Source organism: Sturnira hondurensis, unplaced genomic scaffold (assembly GCF_014824575.4).
Source record: "Sturnira hondurensis isolate 20B ecotype Veracruz unplaced genomic scaffold, ASM1482457v3 Scaffold0008640, whole genome shotgun sequence".
NCBI classification, from domain to species: domain Eukaryota; kingdom Metazoa; phylum Chordata; class Mammalia; order Chiroptera; family Phyllostomidae; genus Sturnira; species Sturnira hondurensis.
Genome location: NW_028081271.1, coordinates 20,663,217 through 20,684,013, shown reverse-complemented (window position 1 = coordinate 20,684,013; position 20,797 = coordinate 20,663,217). Strand labels below are relative to the sequence as shown.

The 20,797-nt window shown below is 39.3% G+C and overlaps 1 protein-coding gene across 1 annotated transcript in view; it reads right to left on the bottom strand.

Moving 5' to 3' along the window:
* Positions 1 to 18,484, bottom strand: part of IDO2 (indoleamine 2,3-dioxygenase 2) — a 48,084-nt gene extending 29,600 nt beyond the window's left edge. Inside the window, 2 exon segments of the mRNA XM_037055425.1 lie at positions 1,334 to 1,429; positions 18,225 to 18,484. Coding sequence (XP_036911320.1) covers positions 1,334 to 1,429; positions 18,225 to 18,323 — 195 coding nt within the window. The 5' untranslated portion in view covers positions 18,324 to 18,484.
* Positions 18,485 to 20,797: the final 2,313 nt, after the last annotated feature.

Here is a 20,797-nt window from a genome sequence, read left to right as displayed (position 1 = left end):
AGAATTTAAATTAATTCAGATGTTAAAATTTTTTAAGAACCATTTATACTTTGTTTCGAATTGGAGGTCATTGGCTCTAAATGTCTAGTCCCTTTACATCTCTTTAACAATCTCTAATCTCATGACTGCCCTTAGCAGGTGTTCAATAAGTCTTTTAAAATGAATTTTTAAATATAGACATTAAATATGTATCAGTGAAGGAGTATCTTTAAAATCACATGACACTTTGGGTTGTGAGACTAAGGCAGATGTAAAGAGACTAGTGGGAAGTATAAATATGTATTCAACACTATTATGTGACAGGAAATAAGAAAGTCCATTTCAAAAATCATTTAGTCTTCACAATAATTCTATGAGGCCAGAATTTCTCCCAGTTTATAAATAAGGTAGCAGAATTACAGAGGTTAAGCAACTTGTTCAAAGTTATATAGCTACTAACTGAAAACACCAGGACTCAAACTCAGGTCTTCCAGAATCAGAATCTATATTCTTCCTATTATATCTTCTTAGTATTTGTGCAGGTTTATGTCAGTTTTCCTGGGACCAAGAAATTTCACTGTTCCTTACATACTCTTGGAAAACACTTCTTATCTTATCCCATATGTACTGTGTTTTGGACCAGAAGATACACCTAGGTTTTAGAGGAGGAAATAGGAAAAAAAAAATTTGAAGCAAAAAATGTGGTAAAGTATTTAATAACATAAATACCACAATATCCCACCAATGTAAATGTAAACCAAACTCAACAGCAGCATTGACAACCATTATTCCTGCCAAATTTGGGGCAGGGGTGGGGGGAATGCCACTTATAGTTTGAAAAATCCACTATTTACAGACATCAATTATTCCTGCAGAACCCGACAATCCTGACCTTATAAACTCAGAAATTCTCTTGACTCAACTGCTCTGTGAGGCCCCTACAGTACAATCAAGTCAGACTCACTCAGAGGCCGGGGAGCACTGACCACGTGACACGGAGTGGGGATACTGAGAATCTCTATGCTTGTCCTTTCTCAGAGCGATCTTACCCTTCAGCTTGCCTGTAAGTTACAACCAGATTCTGATTTTAAACAAATTCTTATTGAGTACCTAACATGCTCCAGGAATTATTTTGTGCAGGCTCTGGAAATGGTAAGGAAACACGTGCCAAATCAGGAATAAGATACCGACTCTTCGGGAAGGGTGAGACCATTTTGTCTACACGCTCAATGACAATGACTGGCGTCCTTCTATCAGTTGACCCAGTTCCACAATGCTGAGAAAGAACAGTGGCATGAGGATTTCAATAGGGTGGGGAGAAGGGGTCAAATAATAAAATATAGAAAATACATACCTTGTTCACGTGAGCTCGAAGCTGGTGACTCTCAATCAAGTGAGAAAGTTCGTTGGCAATTTCCATCCAAGGTCTGTAATGATCTGGAAGCTTTTTCTGCATTCAAAACAGAAACACCTCTGTATTTTTAGGTCTCTCTGAGAAGCAGCTTCGGGGAGTAGCTGTTCTCAGATTCCACTATACACCACCGGCCCTGAGCTCAGAAATGCGGACTCAGAGATGAGTAAAATCTTTGTGTTCAAGGAACATAGGGTTTGCAAAGGGAGAAAAAAAAATGTAGTGAGATGTATCTCAGAATAATGTGTTCAATTACTGATGTGTGCATAAGTTTAAGAACTTGGAAAGAGAAAAAAGTGGTTAATTTATCGACTGTTGTAGGGAATTAAAGGAAAATACATGCAGAAATATGACAGCTGGGGCCAGCTATATTATCTGAGAGTGACTTTTCCAGGTGGAAGTTTGAGGATGGGCAGGCAGTAAAACAGAAGGGGCAGTTGATAAACAGAGATAACTGTGTTTCTTGGGACTATAAATGATTCCTTGTTATTAGAATATAAAGCTCAAGAGAAAGGATGATGGAGGATGAGACTACAAAATGAGGTCAAATGTGCCTTTTATGGCATGCATAAGAATTTTTTTATGTCAGTTGACCCCATTATTTGATTTGAATTTTAGGAGGTTAATTTAGTTTGTAGAATTTTAAGATGTGCAGTCAGATTAGGAAGCCTTTGAAATACTGTGGAAGGACTAAACATAAGCAATGGCAATGGATTTGGAAAGGGAAGACAAGGGTTCAGAAAATATTCTGAAAGTAAAACTGAAATGACACGATGACTAAATTTAGAGGCGGGGGTGCTAAAGGCAAGGTGGTTCCTCGCCCAATAGAGCCATATATGTGCCCGTTCTGGGCCCGCGTTATAGCTAAGTAGAACATAGGCTGGGTTTCAGCAACCCTGACTCAATCCCAGGAAATGACAAACTATACCTACTACTGTAATTAAACTTTTATTGGGACAAAACCACACTCATTTGTTTACGCCTATGGCTACTTTTGATGACAGCAGTAGAAATGTGTAGTTGCAGCAGGAACAATATGGTGTCAAAGCTTAAAATAACGACTATTTGGCTCTTTACAAAAAAAGTTTGCCAACTCTGATCTATCCCATAGTCTGGGCCTCCTTTTCGTTTTTGTTGTTGTTGTTTTCTTTTTTTCTTTTGAATCCTCACTCAAGGACATTTTTTCATTTCTTAGAGAGAGAGAGATCACTTTGTTGCCTTCTTGTACACACCTTGACTGGGGGTCAAACCTGCAACGTGGATGTGTGCTCCGACTGAGAACCGAACCTGCCATTTTCGCTCTACTTGACGACACTCCACCCATCCGAGCCACACCAGCCAGGGCTGGGCCTTCTTTTTGGGGAATATAATTTGCACAGCTGAATGTTGTTTCTCTGGGTTAAGAGGGAAAGGAGGTGAGGATGATTTTCACGTTTGTGAATTAGGTGACCAAATGAATTGATGGGGACACAAATTGAAACAGAAATTCAGGTTAAAATCAAAGAGAGGGCTTAAAGATAGTGAATATCCTTTTAGATAGGTACAGCCTAACATATCTACGGAAAGTCAAAATATTCTTGTATGCTGGGAAGTTGGATATACAGTTTGAAGGAGAGAATTAATATTAGAAATATACAACTAGCGGACACAAGTATAGAAATGACACATTGCGGTAAAACCCACAAAAACAGAAAAGGTCACTGGGGAAGTTGCTAAGTGAAAGGAGAAGATACTCCAGAGCAGCACTGGAGGAGGTATTCATGGGGCAGATAGAGGAAATGAACCCAGCAATACAGATCAAAGAGACATTTATATAAGGTCAATTCAGGAAATTACCCCGCAGTTATGAAATTAGGGGATTTTACAGAACTAGGGAATTCAGACAGTCAAATGCATCAGTGGAAATTTAAAATAAGCTTGTCCCCTTTGGGAGAAAAATACCCCCACACTAGGAATTCTTTCAATATATAGGTCAGGGTCATGGAAGCTGGGTTTGGACTTTAATGTGCTAAGGAAGTAAGAAAAGAAAAGCCAGAAATGTAAAGTACTCTTAGGATAGGCATAGGCAGGGGCAAAGGGGAAATTTGTGTTTGAGAGCTGTTGCCATTTAAGAATGACACACCTGGCTGGTGTGGCTCAGTGATTGAGTTCAGGCATGCGAATCAAAGGGTCATCAGTTCAATTCCCAGTCAGGGCACATGGCTGGGTTGCAGGCCAGGTCCCCAGTGCAGGGTAGGCAAGAGGCAACCACATATTTATGTTTTTCTCTCTCCCTTCCCCTCTCTAAAAAATAAATAAATAAATATTTTTTTAAAAAAGAAACTTAAGCTATTTGTACTCTGACTATAGGAGGGAGTGATTGGAGAGGAGTTAAGACTGTTGGTAAGAAAGAAGACAGACCTATAGTAAACTCTGAACTGATTTGGGGGTTTTTTGTCTTAAGTATATGATGCATATGTTTTATGAACAAAATTGAATATAGTTAGAGAAAAATAAAATATAGCCTTCATAAAGGAAAGTCAAAGATGCGGAGTTATAATATTCAGGTCTTTTAAAGTGGGTTTTACGAAAAGAAGTTGTAACTAAATCATCACCTGTGTGCTTGCCTCTTTGATGCCCAGAAAAGGAATCCTGTCCTGAGAATTACACTAAGCATCTGATTTTCGCTTCCTGACTTGTATGGAAATTCTTAAATGCTACATTTTGCCTCCGTCTAGGCGACACTCTGGTCCACAAGTGGCAAACACAAGGCCTGCAGATCGAATCCAGCCCTCCACCTTGCTTTATCCAGCACAGCACCTGTTCCTACCCAGCGGCAATGCCAAGCTCCTTGCCCTTAGTTAGAAAGTAGTTACATTTATACAGTCCTAAAATCACATTTAGCCCTTCGAAGGCAACCTCGAGGCTGTTATGGCCCCTGGTGAAAATGAATTTGACACCCCTGCTCTAGTCTCTAATATTTACCTTTTCTTTCCCTTTAGATTGTGAGAGGAGTCTTTCCCTTCCTTCTTTTTTTTTCATCTTCTCCCATCTTTAGTAAGTTCTAATTTTTGGACTTTTGTTATTACCCCCCAAACACAAAAAAATTGTGAGTTTTGAGAGCCTCTGGCCTCTTCAGCTATGGTCCTCAGTTCAGCAACTGGGCATCACTTGGGAACTTGGTAGCAATGCAAACTCTGGGACCCCCACCCCAGACCTGCTCTGGAGGGATCCTAGCCGTACGTGTTTTAGCAAACTTGTAGGTGAAGCTGATGTACCTAAGAGCTTGAAAAGCACTGCTGTGGGGACCTCGAAAATGATCGGGAAGGGCTTAAAGATACTGTTGCAGAACAGACCTGGGGCAGGAGACGATATACTATTACTGAATGGACCCACCCTTGTGCTCTGGGGTCCCCCACCCCGTACTAGGTTTGCCTTGCCCACCACCAGGGAGAAAGATCTCTCAATGCCAGAGATTGGTGAAAAGGAAAGGGGTTATTTATTTAAAGAGTGATACAGACCTAAGAGGGATGACTCAGTGTCTTCACTGAGATCCCAGAGTCCCTTAGAATACCCACAAATGCGCAGTCCTTCCTTGTGGCAGACCCTGTCCAGCAGAGTCCGCCTGCTGTGGCGGACGACGAGAATCAATGCACAGGCGACAACAATCTTGTGTGGAAACAGGGAACCGCATGGCTGCTCTTTCAAGGGGAGGGTGCCTCTGGATGCCTCGGCCACTACCTCAAGAGGGGAGCGCCCCAACCCTTGCCTACAGGCTTTTATTATTTTCCTGGGGTCTTACATCAAAGAAAGATTTATTATCTATCACATAGAAAATTATTGTCTACATTCTAGGTACGATCAAGGCAATAAAAATAACATGCAGAGGGGGATGGCAATAAGCTGATTAGCTCTGTCCTTGGGAGAGCTCACACAGGCTTTGGAAATTACCTTGAAGATAGACAATGCACATTTGTTGCTTTAGACCAGGGTGAGGGAGTTTCAGCAAGAGCAAGTCATAATAATCGGTAAGCATTTTCCAGGCCTGATTCCCACGGGAAAACTTGTTTTGCAAGTCTGGGTTCTGCCCACCACTTCGCATCTGTAGGTTTGCCATACAGAGCTGAGTCACATTCGCCAGGCCAAGACAAAACGGTCCCCCACACTTCCTTCCCCCTCTGCCCCACCAGGGTATGATATCTCAGGGGAAAAAATAGAAGTCCGTGCGTGGTTCTTCTCTGCCCAAGCCACATGGTCCCCAAAAGACCCCTCTGCCACACCATTTCTGACTCCTCCCACAATTGGCTACACCTGCCAGCATTCCCATGTTTTTCCAGCTTTACTGAGCTGCCATAGTAAGTCTGGACAGGTGTGGCCCTATGGTGTGGCGCCAATTATCCCCAAGCTCTTATGCAGGTTCTATAACCAGGGGGAGTTGCCTCCCAGTTACATCATGGGTTGAAGTAACTCCCATCCTCTTGGCTGAAAGCCTGGCCACAGCTGTTTAATGTATCCATGATATGAGTTAAATGTTATAGATATGTTAAATGACCATTCTAGAGGTTATCTGCAAAGCTGTTGCTATGCAAAACAGCTCTCAATGGCCCTGCTCCATGTGTCCCATCCCCCAGCTAAGATTTGTGGGGGTGAGGACAGAGGACACCATATATATATATAAATATATATAAATATATATATATTTAAAAAATATATATATATATATGTTTTTAAATATTCCCTGGACACCCTGAGCTATGGACCCCATTACAAATTTCCTACTCTGCCCCCACACCAGCTACATCCTGTTACAATATTTCACAATCCATTGAACATGCACTCTTTCTTTTGGCTTTTCATCTAGAGACTGGAGAAAGTATTGAATTCTGTAAATTACTTTTTGATTGACAGATTTTTTTTTAAAGTTACAGTGTAGAAGACAGTTTCAGCTGATGAGTTTTTCATTAAGTAGCATATCTTTTAGTGTCGGTTACTACATATATATCACATTTGTTTTAAAACCTGTATGCTATTGTAATATTCTGTTAATAATTATTAAAAATTGCTTATAATTTTTTCAAGTCTGAAATAATCTTCTTCACCCATTTGTTTTTAGATGTTTTCTCATTATTAGGACAAATTTCAGAAAATGGATTTGCTGCATTAAAGATCATGCACACGAACAGGTTAAAACCTATTTCTTATTTCTTGATTTTCTTACTAAAAAATCACATGAACTTATAATTCTATGTATAATGTGTTGTGCATATAAAGAAAGTGTCAGTTTATTTATGATTCTAGCAACATTGAACATCAAACTTTTTTGTTTTGTCATTTTATAAGGTACGATACGTATTACATTATTTGCATTAAAATTCTATAATTATTTTTTTTATATTCATGATTCAGTCTTTATTTGTGAAATTTAATCATTTAAATTTTTTTAAAGATTTTATTTATTTATTTTTAGAGGGAGGGAAAGCGAGAAAGAAGGAGGGAGAGAAGCATCACTGTGAGAAGAAGTTCACTGTGTTGTTGCCTCTCACACGTCCACTACTGGCGACCTGGCCAGCAACCCAGGGACGTGCCCTGTCTGGTTATCAAATCAGCTACCCTTTGGTTTGCAGGATGGTGCTCAATCCACTGAGCCACACCAGCCGTGGCAAATATACTCATTTCAATATTTAATAAACTTATGGTATCATTCTATTATTTAAATTTGTACTTCTATGATTATCGATAAACTTGAGTGTACTTTCATATGCTTTGGTCATTTGCATTTTGTGTGCATGTGTGTAAAACACCCAAATCTAACAGGGGAGGCAAATGAACCAATGCTTTTCTTTATGCATCTGCTTTTTAAATCATGCTTAGGAAGTTATTTCAATCCCGACATTATTTTTTTACAGTGTTTCCAGTTTTATTGTTTATGTTTATATCTTTAATGGATCTATACTTGTGCTGTACATGTTACAAGTTAGGAAAAATGATCTCATCATTTCCCTTTTGAAATAGAGGAAGTTAAAGCCTGGAGCAGCTGAGTAACTTGCCAAGGTTAGACATCTGGTCAGTGGCCAGGTCAATGTTCTTCTGATGCAGAGTTCTTCTGACTCAAAGTTCAAGGTACTTTCAATTACCTCTCTGAAAAAACACATGGAGAATGGTGGGGATGTGGGAGAGGGGTGGAGGAGTGGTGCAGGGGGTAGGAAATTAAAGATACTTTACATGTTTTTCTTTCCCTTAATCCAATGATCAGGAGACCAAGAGTGAAATGGACAAGAATAATATAAAATATTTGGCTTTCCTTTAAAACCATTTTTTATTTTATGTTATTCTTTTCCTAGCTTTTTACATCTGCCAAGGTATAATTTTCAAAAAATGTTTTAAATGACTAAAGCCAACATAAAACATGAGTCCAAAGTAATGCACACTTTTTGCCCATATTTTTGAGGGGAAAATAAGGATGCACATTATACATGGGTATAATGATTACTTACCATAGGTTAATAATAGGCATAATAATCCCATGTATAATACACACAAAAATGTGAGTGCACATTATACATGGCAAAATACAGTAGTTCAATCGTTAATGAGGAAATTAGCTGGATGGCACAGTTGTTTCGAAAGGACTCGATAAACTAAATGTTTGCAGAGTTAAAACAACGTTGAAATCAAATTGTTGGGTTAAAGATTCACAACAGCATGGATGGAACTGGAGAGCATTATGCTAAGTGACGTGGGTGGTGGAAGACAAATACCTTATGATCTCACCTATAAGCAGAACCTAATCAAAGAAACAAGTGAGCAAAATAAAACCAGAGATATGGAAATAAAGAACAAACTGACAGTGACCAGAAGGCAGTGGGGAAGAAGATAATGGGAAAGAAGGGGAAGGGCCAAGTCAAGGAACATGTATAGATGACCCATGGACAAGGACAATAGGAGAAAGGATTGAGTGTGGGAGGTTTGGGAGTGGGTAGGGCAAGGGAGAGTAATGGGGGGAAATGGGGACAACTGTAACTGAACAACAATAAAAAATTGTTTTTAAATCAATTGAGATTTGCCGAGTAAAAAAAAGATATAACTTATTAAAGTCCTAGAGGGCCATACAATCACAAGTTTTAGTATTATATTTTCTACTCAACAGAAATCATTTTCAGCTCTTTCACATAGAAATCTACAAGTTAATTTGTAACTTCAGAGATCGGGCCATAACCAATGTAAGCACCATGTAAGATGCATTCTTTAAATAACCGCAGAACAAGACTATGAGTGCTCCGGGCTAGTATTCAATTAATGCAAAATCATCCTTTTGCTTTATTTTGGTTAATTTTTCTCACCAGACTTATAACCTAAAAGAAAATAGGCTTTTTACAGTAAAGTATTTATAGAAATAACAAACTCTTTGTTAAATCAATACAGGTTAACTAAAACTTCTGGTTAAAAAAATAACAGATATAAATGATGCATTTCAGAATTGCACACCTGAAGCCTGCATAATTTTATTAGCCGATGTCATTCCAATAAATTCAATAAAATTTTTTAAAAAGCAGAAAATACCATAGAAAGGGTAAAAGTCTGAGTAAAAATAAACCAGACAAATATCAACAAGGGAGGTTAGGTGACAATCTTAATATCATAAAAATTAGAATTTAAAGCTTCCGAGAAATTAGAATTTGAAGCAGGCGGTTTTAAAAGAAATAAAAGACAAGCTCCAATAGAAAGAGGCCAATGTGACATTACAGCAAATTAATGTGAAGAGAAAGGGATATTAGGTGACTTGGAAGAGAGAGGTAAGTAGCATGGGGGCTTTGTAGACTACACTAAAACATTTGATTTTGTTCTCAAGAGCAGTTGGAGAGGTTTTTTAAATTATATTTTATTGATTATGTTATTACAGTTGTCTTGATTTTTTTCCCCTTTGTCCGCCTCCACCCAGCACCCCACAACTCCCTCAGGCAATCTTGCCACATCGTTCATGTCCCCGGGCTATGCGTGTAAGTTCTTTGGCTACTCCATTGCCTATACTGTACTTCACATGCCCGTGGTTATTCTGTAACTGCCTATTTGTATTTCTTAACCCCCTCACCTCTTCACTCATTCTGCCACAACCCCCCTTTTACCTCTTTAACTTGGCATTTTAATTATGATGTGTCTTTGTCTGCTCCTCTTTGCATCCATCTTGTTTGAAACCCTTTGTGCTTCCCGGACTTGTATGTCTATTTTCTTCACCAAGTTAAGAAAGATTTCTTTCACAATTTTTTCAAATTGATTTCTGATTTCTTGCTCTTTCTTTTCTCCTTCTTGAATCCCTATGAATTGTTTAAAGTTGTCCTACAGGCTGCTTACATTGTCCTCATTTTTTGATTCTTTTTTCTTCTTGTTGTCCTGATTGGTTGTTTTTGGTTCCTTACGTTCTAAATCATTGAGTTGATTTTCAGTTTCATCCACTCTACTGTTGTTTCCTTGTAAATTGTTCTTTGTGTCAATTAGTGTATCCTTTGTTTCTGACTGGGTCTTTTTCGTGTGGTTGAGGTCCTCACTAAGTTCCTTGAGCCATCCTTATAACCAGTGTCTTGAACTCTGCATCTGATAGACTGCTTATCTCCATTTCATTTTGTTCCTTTTCTGGAGTTTTGATCTCTTCTTTTATTAGGGCCATGTTCTATGTCTCCTCATTTGGCAGTTTCTGTGTATTAGGTAGAACCATTTTAATTCCCTGTCTTGGTAGTGTGGCCTCGTGTAGTAGGTGTCCTCTGGGGTCCAGTGTCAATGTTCTTCTGATGCAGAGTTCTTCTGACTCAAATTTCAAGGTACTTTCAATTACCTCTCTGAAAAAACACATGGAGAATGGTGGGGATGTGGGAGAGGGGTGGAGGAGTGGTGCAGGGGGTAATCCTCCTATTACCCAAGCTGGGTATTCAAGGTGCGCCCTTTATGTGGACTGAGTACACTCTCCTCTTATAGTTGAGCCTTGGTTACTGTTGGAGGATGAATGGGAGGGATTTTTCCAGGCCAGTCAGCTTCAAGGATTGGCTGTGACCACTTACCACCAACCTCTGCCCTCTGTGGAGGATCAGCTGTGCATGTATAGGGTTGTGACACTCTGAAGTGGTCTGTAGCTGCCCACTGGCTGTGCTGGTCCTGAGGTTTCCCAGGTATTGCAGGCCAAGGTCAGCCCTCACCTGTGTTTTGCCCAGGGCACCCTGCCTGAGTTATAAAGCAATCTGAGATGGCTACTACCAGTGCTGGGCTTGGAGATTTCCAGGCAAAGTCAAGCTGTGATTCTAGGTGGCTAGTTCTAAGCTTGGGGCTCAGTGAGGCCAGCTGCTGCTTTTTTGAGATTTAGGAAGTTGTGAAGTGGGAGCCAAGACTGCCATTCAGATGGAAAACAGGTTGAATGAGCCCATGATTTGGGTGGGACAGAGTCTCTGGGGATCTCCAAGGTGGGCTCTAACAGTGTTAGCCAATTTGATGGAGTCTCTGATACAAAATTGGTCTGCCACCTCTGTGGGAAGAGGACCCAGAAAAGGGACCAGAGCCTCTTCTAGCCCTGATGCCATACACCTCAGCTTTCCCCTGCATACCACTGGTGCCCCTCAAGCCACCACCCTGTCACTGGAGCACAGAGGAAGTGAATATATGTTAGTAAATGAGTATATGGGCTCTTTAAGAGAAACTGCTTGGGACTCCAGAAGTTTCTTCCACTGACGCAATCTCCACTGGATTTTGCAGCCAGAAGTTGGAGGGACTTACCTTCTTGGCACTGGAACCCTGGGCTGGGGGGCCTGGTGTGGGACCAGAGTTCCTTGTTCCTGAGATATCCCTCCTGAATTTGTATCCACCACAGGTGGATGTGGGACCAGCCTGTTTTGCATCTGCACCCCTCCTGCCAGTCTGGATGGCTGTGGTTTCTTTAAATCCGTACTTGTCAGACTTCCATTCAACTTGATTTCTGATGGTTCGGAGTAATGGTTCTTCTATATTTTAGCTGCAGTTTTGTTGTGGTTGTGCAAAGATGCAAGCTGTGTCTGCCTATGCCACCATCTTGACCAGAAGTCACAACTGGAGAGTTTTAAAGAGCAAACTGTCATGGTGTAATCTTTATTTTTGAAGAGTCACTGCTGTGCAGAGAATGTTTTATAGCTGGGCAAGCATGGAAATAAAGAGACAAGGGCAGGGGGGACAATAATCCAGAGTAGAAACGACGCTGGAGTGAACTGGGATGGAAGTAGAGAAAGGTGAACAGCTAGCATGTGTATTTTAGAGAAAAGGCTGAATTTGTCATTATCGAATGGATCATCTGTGAATAGTGAAGATTATTGGGGGGCATAGAACGAAAAAGTAGTTAAGGTTAATACAAAGTCTAGAACAAAGTGAGCAAAAACTAAATAGCAATTGCTACTTTTATATTATTATATATTACAAAGGGTCTATAACAGGAAATTTCAAAACTCAATTCTTAATAAAATAGAAGAAAACAGTGTAAATAAGTTTTGCTAATGTATTTGAAAATCTGAATTGAATCCACATTTCAATTGTAAAAGATCTTTTTGTGTATGTGTCCAGAAATAGCAAACCTAAGCATGTTTAGCAAACCCAATAAGCATGTAGAAAATAAAAAAAATGCAATGAAAAACTTAGCACCTAAAATTCCTCTGGCCTCAAGAATTATGATATATTATCTACCACAGAGAGTAGTTCATTTTCTCTGACCTCTCTCTCCACCTAGAAGGAGAGCTCAATCTTTTGTCGTAATAAACACTGGGCAAATATTAAAGACTGTAACTTTTAATTGGTACCAAATTAATTTGACCATCTAGGATGCCCAATATTTTTGTCTCATCTCATACTCTTTGTCAACATTTCTTTAGTCTGGGAGTACAGAGCTCACATTGGTCTTGTTCACATCTGTATCATAAGCACTATCTAAGTGCCTAGACATAGAAAGTAGTGAAAAATATTCACTATATTGAAATAATGAATAAAAAGCCAAAAACATTGAGAGAAGAGTAAACTGGGGGAGGGTAATTTGACTCTAGAGAAACAGAGCAAATGGTTGGAAGTTAGAATGAAAGGTGGGGAAGGGTTTTAAATAATTGTTCTGAGAATTAGATAGTGATTACAAGTTATTTTTAGGACAACATACAGAAATTTTGTGGTTTGAATTAAAACATTGAGGGTAGAACAAACACAAAGTTTTACATATTCATTTTATTTATAAAGAGAATAAATTAAAATTCACCAAATGTCTAATCCATGTAAATTTCAGTGTTTTATCATACAAATGGAATTTGGTGCAACCATTAAAGTTATATTTAGACTGATTCATTTCAGGCAAAGTATTTTTTATAGCTTTGACTTAAAAGTGCAGAATAGATTTGGATATGCAATAAGGTTACAACTTCGTAATTTTGGAAACACACATACACACAGACATATACACTCTTAGATAAAGTATGTATCTCCAAACATCAAAGATACTTTGATTTTGCAGTGGAGCTATGAAAAATGAGTTTTATATTTTTAAACATTTCCAGTTTTTATTTAATATGGTTCCTTTAATGCTGTAATAAAATTGCCATGGTTAGAATATTTATTCATAAGAATATTGTGGCATATAATAAGCCACCATATGTCAGTAGTCTTTGAATTTCTAAAGATTAATAATAAAATAAATTATCAGTAAAGAGAAATGTGAATTAAGATTTCATACAGTGGATTTTTAATTTGTGGGACTCATTAATCTGAGTTTATAACCAGAGTGTAAGAATTATATGGGGATTTTAGGTATTAATAATTTCTTACCTGCTTACCAACTGCATGTCAATAAAACTTTATTCTCACAAAAGAAAAGTAAGGCTCAAAGAGACTAAATATCACTTGCTAATTTTAAAACAGATCAGAGATCTGGCTGGAATTCAAACAGGAACTAGTATGACTGTAATTAACTCTACCTTTGCTGTTAATCAGAATCTGTCAATTGACCATCTACTATTTCTCCACTGGAGTAATATATAAAAGTATCTTAAAGAAAAAATACTCATAATTTCCCTAGAATAATTTCTCAAGGATTCAAAGGCCTCAGATGAAAAAAATGAAGAAACTAAAATTGTACAAAAGTGTCTGTCAGTTGCAAGTTATCACTGCAACATAAGAATTTTGTTTTCATATCAGAGAATAAATATACTGAGTTTCCTAGTGCTTATGCACTCTGAAGAACATCTTTGCTCCTCTTTTCTCTTTCCCATTCCACAGGCCACAGCCTCAGAAACATGATTCTAGTTTATCCACTCGGATTTATGCAAGAGAGAAGACTCTTTCCCGCTTAACTAAAACAAGGCTGGACTTGAGCTTGTGTGGGCTAACTTAATTGCCCCTTTGTCTACACTATGTCTCATATTCTCGCTTTCTTCTCACCTTAGAACTATAATTTGCCAGCATAAGATATTAATTATCTTCAGCATATCAACATCACACTGGTGAATGTGGGTTAACCTTGTGTGACAAAACCAGTCAATGACATTGGTGGGTGTCACGTGCTTCCTTAACCACTTTACACTTTGGACTCTGACTCTTCATCATCTTCCACTGCCTTATGCCTACAGGGCCAGGTTTGGGAATCTCAGGGCAAAACAGAGTTTCTGTTCTCATTGCCCAGGTCCCTGTAACGTTTTACTTTTTACCTGGCTCCCTGGGATGGGTTGAGTGCTACACCTCCCCCATCCCCAAAATATGCCCACTTGGAAACTGAATGTAACCTTATTTGGGAAAAGGGCCTTTGTGATGTAACTTAGTTCATGATCACAAGAGATCACCTGAATTAGTGTGGAGCCGATGACAAGTGTACCTGTAAGAGAAGGCGTACAGAGGAGGGCGAAGACAGGTGCAGAGAAGACCACGTGAAGGGGAAGGCGGAGAGTGAGGTTATTCTACCACAGAGCCATGAGAAGATGGAAGAGGAAGGAAGGAGTCTCTCCTAGAGCCTTTGGAGGGAGAATGGGTCTGTGGACACCCCCCTTTTAGACTTCTGATCTCTACATCTCTGAGAAAATTAATTTCTCTTGTTGTAGGCCACCAAAATTGTGGTGATTTCCTACAACAGCTGGAGGAAACTGGTATACTTGCTGAGCCTCATTTTGACTAAAAGTAGCAGGTGTGGATTTTCCTGTGCCTTCATCCTTTCTTAGGATCTGTCAGCTCACCCCTCACCATGTTGTTTCAAAATATCCTGAGTAAGGAAACTCTAAGTTGCTTCATTGTTTAAAAGTCCAGTTTCCAGAGAACTATCTTGGCTATCCATCCTCCCTCTTCTCTTCATGCCCGTCTGGCCATTTCCCCTTTGGTTCTACGCATCTTTCTTGGTTCTTAAATTTTGGAACAGAAATCCACACCCCTCAAACTTCCTTCATTATCAATTAACACGGATTAATAAGTCTGATTTCTTTGTCTCTGTCTCTACCATATTGCTATCATTGCCTCAGATTCCTATTCAATATGATGAGGCAGGCTCCAGATCCTAGCAGAAATAATAATTTTTCAGGGAAATATCTGAATTTTTCCTGCCTATAACTTCTATCAGGAAACTATAGCCTCCTGTGGCAATTATTTTGCTACTCTTCCTTCTAAGCAGCTGGAATCCACTGCTTCTATTAAGTGTCTTGAATTTCTACAGGAGAGTATATATATATATTTTTTTTTCCTCAATGGTTGCTTGATGAATATAAAGAATAGAGTTTCCTGTATTTCTGTGACTATTTGCACTAGTCCTTTCCTTCAGCACATTTAAAAGTCCTCCTTCCCCTTGTTTTTGCACTTACACTACTTCCAAGACCTTTCTCAGTGTTTCTCATGACCATGGCTCCTTTATTTCTATACCCAGCCTTTTAAGTGGAGCCCTCGTGTCTCATCTGGACCTGTACTGTCCTCTAGGTATTCCATGCTTATCAACTCCTGAGCTGCTTAGGCTAGAGATTCAGAATTAACTGTTCTGGGTAGGGCTGTAGCATCAGTATTTTCTAAAGCTGTCCCCCTGAAACAATGGTGGGGTACAGTCTAGGAACCACTGCTCTAACCCATCCTGTGCTTAACATTATGCTAGGAAATTTTTCAAATGCCAGTTGCATTATGTCCTGTGTACAAGCCAAGTTCCTGAGGCTAACTTTCAAGGTCTCTTAATTCTATTCCAATCTAAGGTGCCATAATCGACTTGGTCCCTCTTTTCCTGCAAAGTTAATTTCTTCATGTTCTTTTTTTTCAAATATTTTAAAGATTTTTTACTTTATATATTTATCTTTAAAGGGTAAGGGGAAGGAGAGAGGGAGAGAAATATCAATGTATGGTTGCTTCTCATGCGCCCCCTGCTGGAAACTGGCCTGCAACCCAGGCATGTGCCCTAACTGGGAATCAAACCATGATCCTTTGGTTCCCAGGCCCACACTCAATGCACTGAGCTACACCAGCCAGGGCTCCTCATATTCTTTATGTCTAAAAAAAATATACTCCTCCCCTGAACTGCCCCCCCAACCACACACACACACACACACACACACACACACACTCACTTATGATCTTCCAAAAGACTTGTGGCGTATATATGGACGTAAGCCTGAGATGTATATACATCATCTGTACTGAAACATTGGACCCTGGAAATGTCTGAGTCTTATACAAACGGTGACATAGACCGAGTCATTCCTCTCTCCCCAAAGCCAAAATGTTTGCTCGTTCATTAGCTTGACTGTGTTTTTTTCAGAAAGACATTGCAGTAAATATTCACAGTATGCAACTAAGCTCGCTTAAAAACCATCTTTGGGCCAGCCGACATGAAGAGCAGCCTGCCCATCACTGGCTTAAAACTAAAGGAAAGCAAAGCCTACTCATGCTCTTAGCAAAGTCAGTGACTGTTATTTTCCTTCCTGGTCAGTTGCAACAGCTCTGCTGCCTGATGACCTTGATGACAGAGTCTCTCCTGATGGGTGGAGTGGCCAGGGGTGGATTCCCACTTCTCCACCTTTTCCCAGAAAGGGACATGTTTAGAGGTCTCATACAAAATGACAGAAAACTAAAACTGAAACAAGCAACTACATTTTTTTTTTTTTTAGAAATCTGGCATGCAATCATGGTAGAATAGACCCAGTTTTTCAGGGGCTTTTTTTTTCATGGCCTCAGGAATGGGACTTTCTAGTAGATAATATCCAACTGAACCACAGAACGAATATGCTCTGCCTCAGTCTATCCCGACCTGATGTTGTGGTTGTTGTTTCCCTCTCTTTTTAATTTATAAGAAAAAGAAACAGCAAAGAGGGGAACTCAGTAACTGTGGCTCTCCATGATGTTTACATCCTTTATAATATTTTTCCTCAGTTCAGGGTACATATTTAATCCAGTAAGACCTTCTTGGTTTACGGGCCTTTTCCTCCTTGTGAACTAGGGATGATGGGAATATTCCTGAGTCAAATTACATGCACACAATGGAGTTTTGAACAAGCAATGGACTGCGGGTCAGGAGAACTGGTTTCTTAGTCCTTACACTTTAGTTATCAAAGTGCTTTCACGCTCCATAGCAGTCCAGTGCGTGGCGGTGGCACCAGATCGCCGTCGAGTAGGTGTGAAAACTGAGGGCCAGGCACTACTCGTGTGATTCACTGAAGGTACCTCGAGGCTGTAAGTGCAAGTTAGAGTGACTGATGCATGGTTTCACATGAAAGCTTCACATCATGGGGGTCTCTTCAATTCCTCATAAACGGAGAGTCTGGGGTCATCGGGACCCTAACAGCAGTGTCAGAGAACACAATCCAATACTAAGGGCTACAATCCTACTCTGTATGACACACTGAAGTTATTACTTTTAATGCTCAAATTACTTGCAGGTGTGTTACTTGGCTTCACACTAACAGCTCTGTGAGAGAGTTTTTAACTCCTAAAACCAGTGAATGGATCCTATCTATCTTCATCTGTATTTTTCTAATAACACTCCGAAGTAAATAAGCATCAGAGTAAGTGTTCAATGAAAGCTCATTGAATTCCAGACCATCCTTTAATGACAGTTAAATGACAGTTTATGCTTATGGGGGGAAAAACTTTGATATAATGTTATCGCAATGACAGTAACATTGGATCCTTAGATTTAAACTGAATGGTCTTGTCCCTTATTTATGATGTGGTATTTTTTTTTAAAAAATGTCAAGAGTCCTGAGTACTAGTTCTGCTTTTGTCACTAATATGACTTTGGGAAAGTCACTTCTCCCAGACTTGAGGTAGCGCAAAGGTAAAGGGGAGTGGTTGTAAGTTCTGCGATTTCTTACATTTACGACATTATAGGCCTCAGACCACATTAACACAGGGAAGAGTGTTGACAAAGTTACTGGCAAACAATTACATTACAGGTTGAACTGTAAGTAGAATTGAGAAACACACACATTCTTTCTCAACAGTTTCTTCCACTTTCCTGTAAATATCTAGTTCCTCCTACCAGTCCTGAAAGCACCCAAGGTCCTTTGTGGTTTCTTTGCTGTCCCATTAGCTAGCCGAGATAACCTGATTTGCCTATGTAAGTGATCTCTAAGTTCTGTCTTTTTTTAATAACTACTAGATTTTCTGATAAGTTTACTAAACTGACAATCTATTACAAAAAAAAACCCTGACATTAAAACATTCTATTTGGACTCTCCTCTGCCCTAGCTATTGCTTCTCTTTCATTGATAAGTATGTACTGCATCACTTGTAGCATTTTTCCTACATCAACAACTTGGTATTTGTGTTGCATTGTCTTAATCACTACATCAAACAAACCAACCAACCAACCAGCATCTCAATAAACATATTTTGACCTGATCAAAGCTTCCATGCTTACCAGAGGATTTGGAAGAAGAAACCCATAATCTTCAGAAATGTGAAATCTTCCTAAAGATAATGACAGTGTTGTCTTTAAATTCTGACTTTGACGTTCCATAATTTTGTTCCAAGTATCTGCGTTGAAGCTGCTACTGAAAAGACAACTGCGCCTGCTCCAGATACGTCAGAGACTCAGGTGAAGGGAACTTCAGAATAGCATTTTTGCCTTTCAGGTGGTTGAGCAGTGTTGATGCAGCAGGGGAGGACTTTGGCCAGAGGTTGAACTCCAGACTGCCATGAACTTTCTTTGACACCAGGCTGAGTAAACAACTAAAGGCTGCTTATTAAAATAAGCAGGCAAAAAAAAAAACCACCTCAGGAAAAAAATCTCAGTGTTTTTCATAGATGTGTAATATGAGATGATACAGGTTAGACCCAGAGACAAATTGGTTATGGCTCATTGCAAATGCCCTGATAGGATCCACAATGAACCTTGGCAACTGGGTCTTCATTCAAAAGTAAAAAACTATTTAAACCAGAAATTAGTGACACATGGATAGATATTTCAGTGTTTTATATGTAGTTTGAACAATATATTCTAAGATTATAATTGCTTTGGCTTACTTACAATATTTTATAATTTTAAAAATCTTTGAGCACATTAAAGTAGACTATATATATCGTTAAGCTTAATAAGACAAGTAGTAGAGACTAACAACCTTGAGAAGAGCCTGAACAGATTGTTTGATTTAATCCTCGACTTTTATCAAGCATCTTTTGAGAATCTGCCACTAAGATGAGTGATTTTACTTATGAAGTAAATACCCCCAGGTTCATTTTACAGACTCCAAAACCAAGGCACGCCCATGTGAAAACCCCTGTTCATTTTCATGACACTAATTAATAACAGAGTGAGTACCAGGGTTGAAGTATCCTGATTTCCAAGCCACCACTCTGTTCACTAAATCAGGCTGCCAGGTTGTTTGTCAGAGGGGCCATCACGATTTGAATTCGTTCTAATATGGAGCAATGAACTCCAGGGCATGGATCTGCCCTGTGAGAATTCTGAAGACTCTGCCTTTTGTCCAATGGACCCTAAACCTAGCTTGTCACCAGCTCGTAAACAAATTTATGTGGAAGCTAATTTATCTATCCATGGCTTCTCTCACCTCCCATTCTGTAAATTTAATATAAAAGCTAAGAGAAGAAAGTGCTCCAATAATTCATTTAACAGTTCCCATGGAGGGTTGAGTTTTGTAGGTTGCATGTCAAAAGTAGCCTAATTGGTTCATGGTTCATCACAAAACCCCTTGCAGACATCCTCAATTATGTACTTCCATTCAGCCCAATATCCAACCAATCTACAAGTTTGTGAGGTTTCTTATGCCTACTGAATGCAATTTCTCAAACTTCATGTGTTTAATCATCTTCTTTCCTCTAATCTCAGATTGAAAGATGACTTGGTTTTGTTTGTGCTAGTCATTATTTTTCATCTACTTTTCTACACTCTCTCCGGAAATTACTGTAACATGATAAAAGCATAGAATCATAAATTATCAGAAGTGAAAGGAGCATGATAGAATAAATGATCTACTTCAACATCCTCGTTAAATATATGAAAAGTGTGAGATTCATGGGAGTGAAATGAGTTAGCAATCCTGGGACTTCACATCAGAATTGGACTAGAATTCTAACTTGCTGCCTCTGAGCTCAGAACTTTCTTGCTGTAAGTGAGGCAGGCCAACTTAGGTAAAACTCTCCGCTCTGTCACCTGTTAGCTATTTGGCTTCTTAACAAATGGAAAATGAAAGTGAGAATTTTAGTACTAAACCTCTTTCTACTTCTGTAGGAAATAAGAGTGTTTAACTAAGATATTTTGTGATGTTCTTTCCCCCATTCTATAAATCATTTTTAAATATATTTTATTAATTATGCCATTACAGTTGTCCCATTCCCCCCCTTCATTCTCTTCTACCCTGCACACCTCCTCCCACCCACCTTCCCCCCTTTAGTTCATGTCCATGTGTCATAAGTTCTTTAGCTTCTACATTTCCCACATTATTCTTGCCCTCCTCCTATTTTCTCCCTACCATCTATACTACTAATTCTCTGTACCTTCTCCCCACTCTCCTCCCACTCCCCTGTTGCTAACCTTCCATGTGATCACCATTTCTGTGGTTTTGCTCCTGTTTTGAGAGTCCACTTAACTCATTTCTGTTTTAGGTGTAGTTGTTAATAACTGTGGGTTTGCTGTCCTTTCACTGTTCATATTTTTTATCTTCTTTTTCTTAGATAAGTCCCTTTAATATTTCACACAGCAAGGGCTTGGTGATGATGAACTCCTTGAAGTTGACCTTATCTGAGAAGCACTTTACCTGCCCTTCCATTCTAAATGAAAGCTTTGCTGGAAAGAGCAATCTTGGATGTAGGTCTTTGGATTTCATGACTTGGAATACTTCTTTCCAGCCCCTTCTTGCCTGGAAGGTCTCTTTTGAGAAATCCACTGACAGTCTGATGGACACTCCTTTGTAGGTGACTGTCCTCTTATCTCTTGCTGCTTCTAGAATTCTCTCCTTCATTTGAATCTTGGCT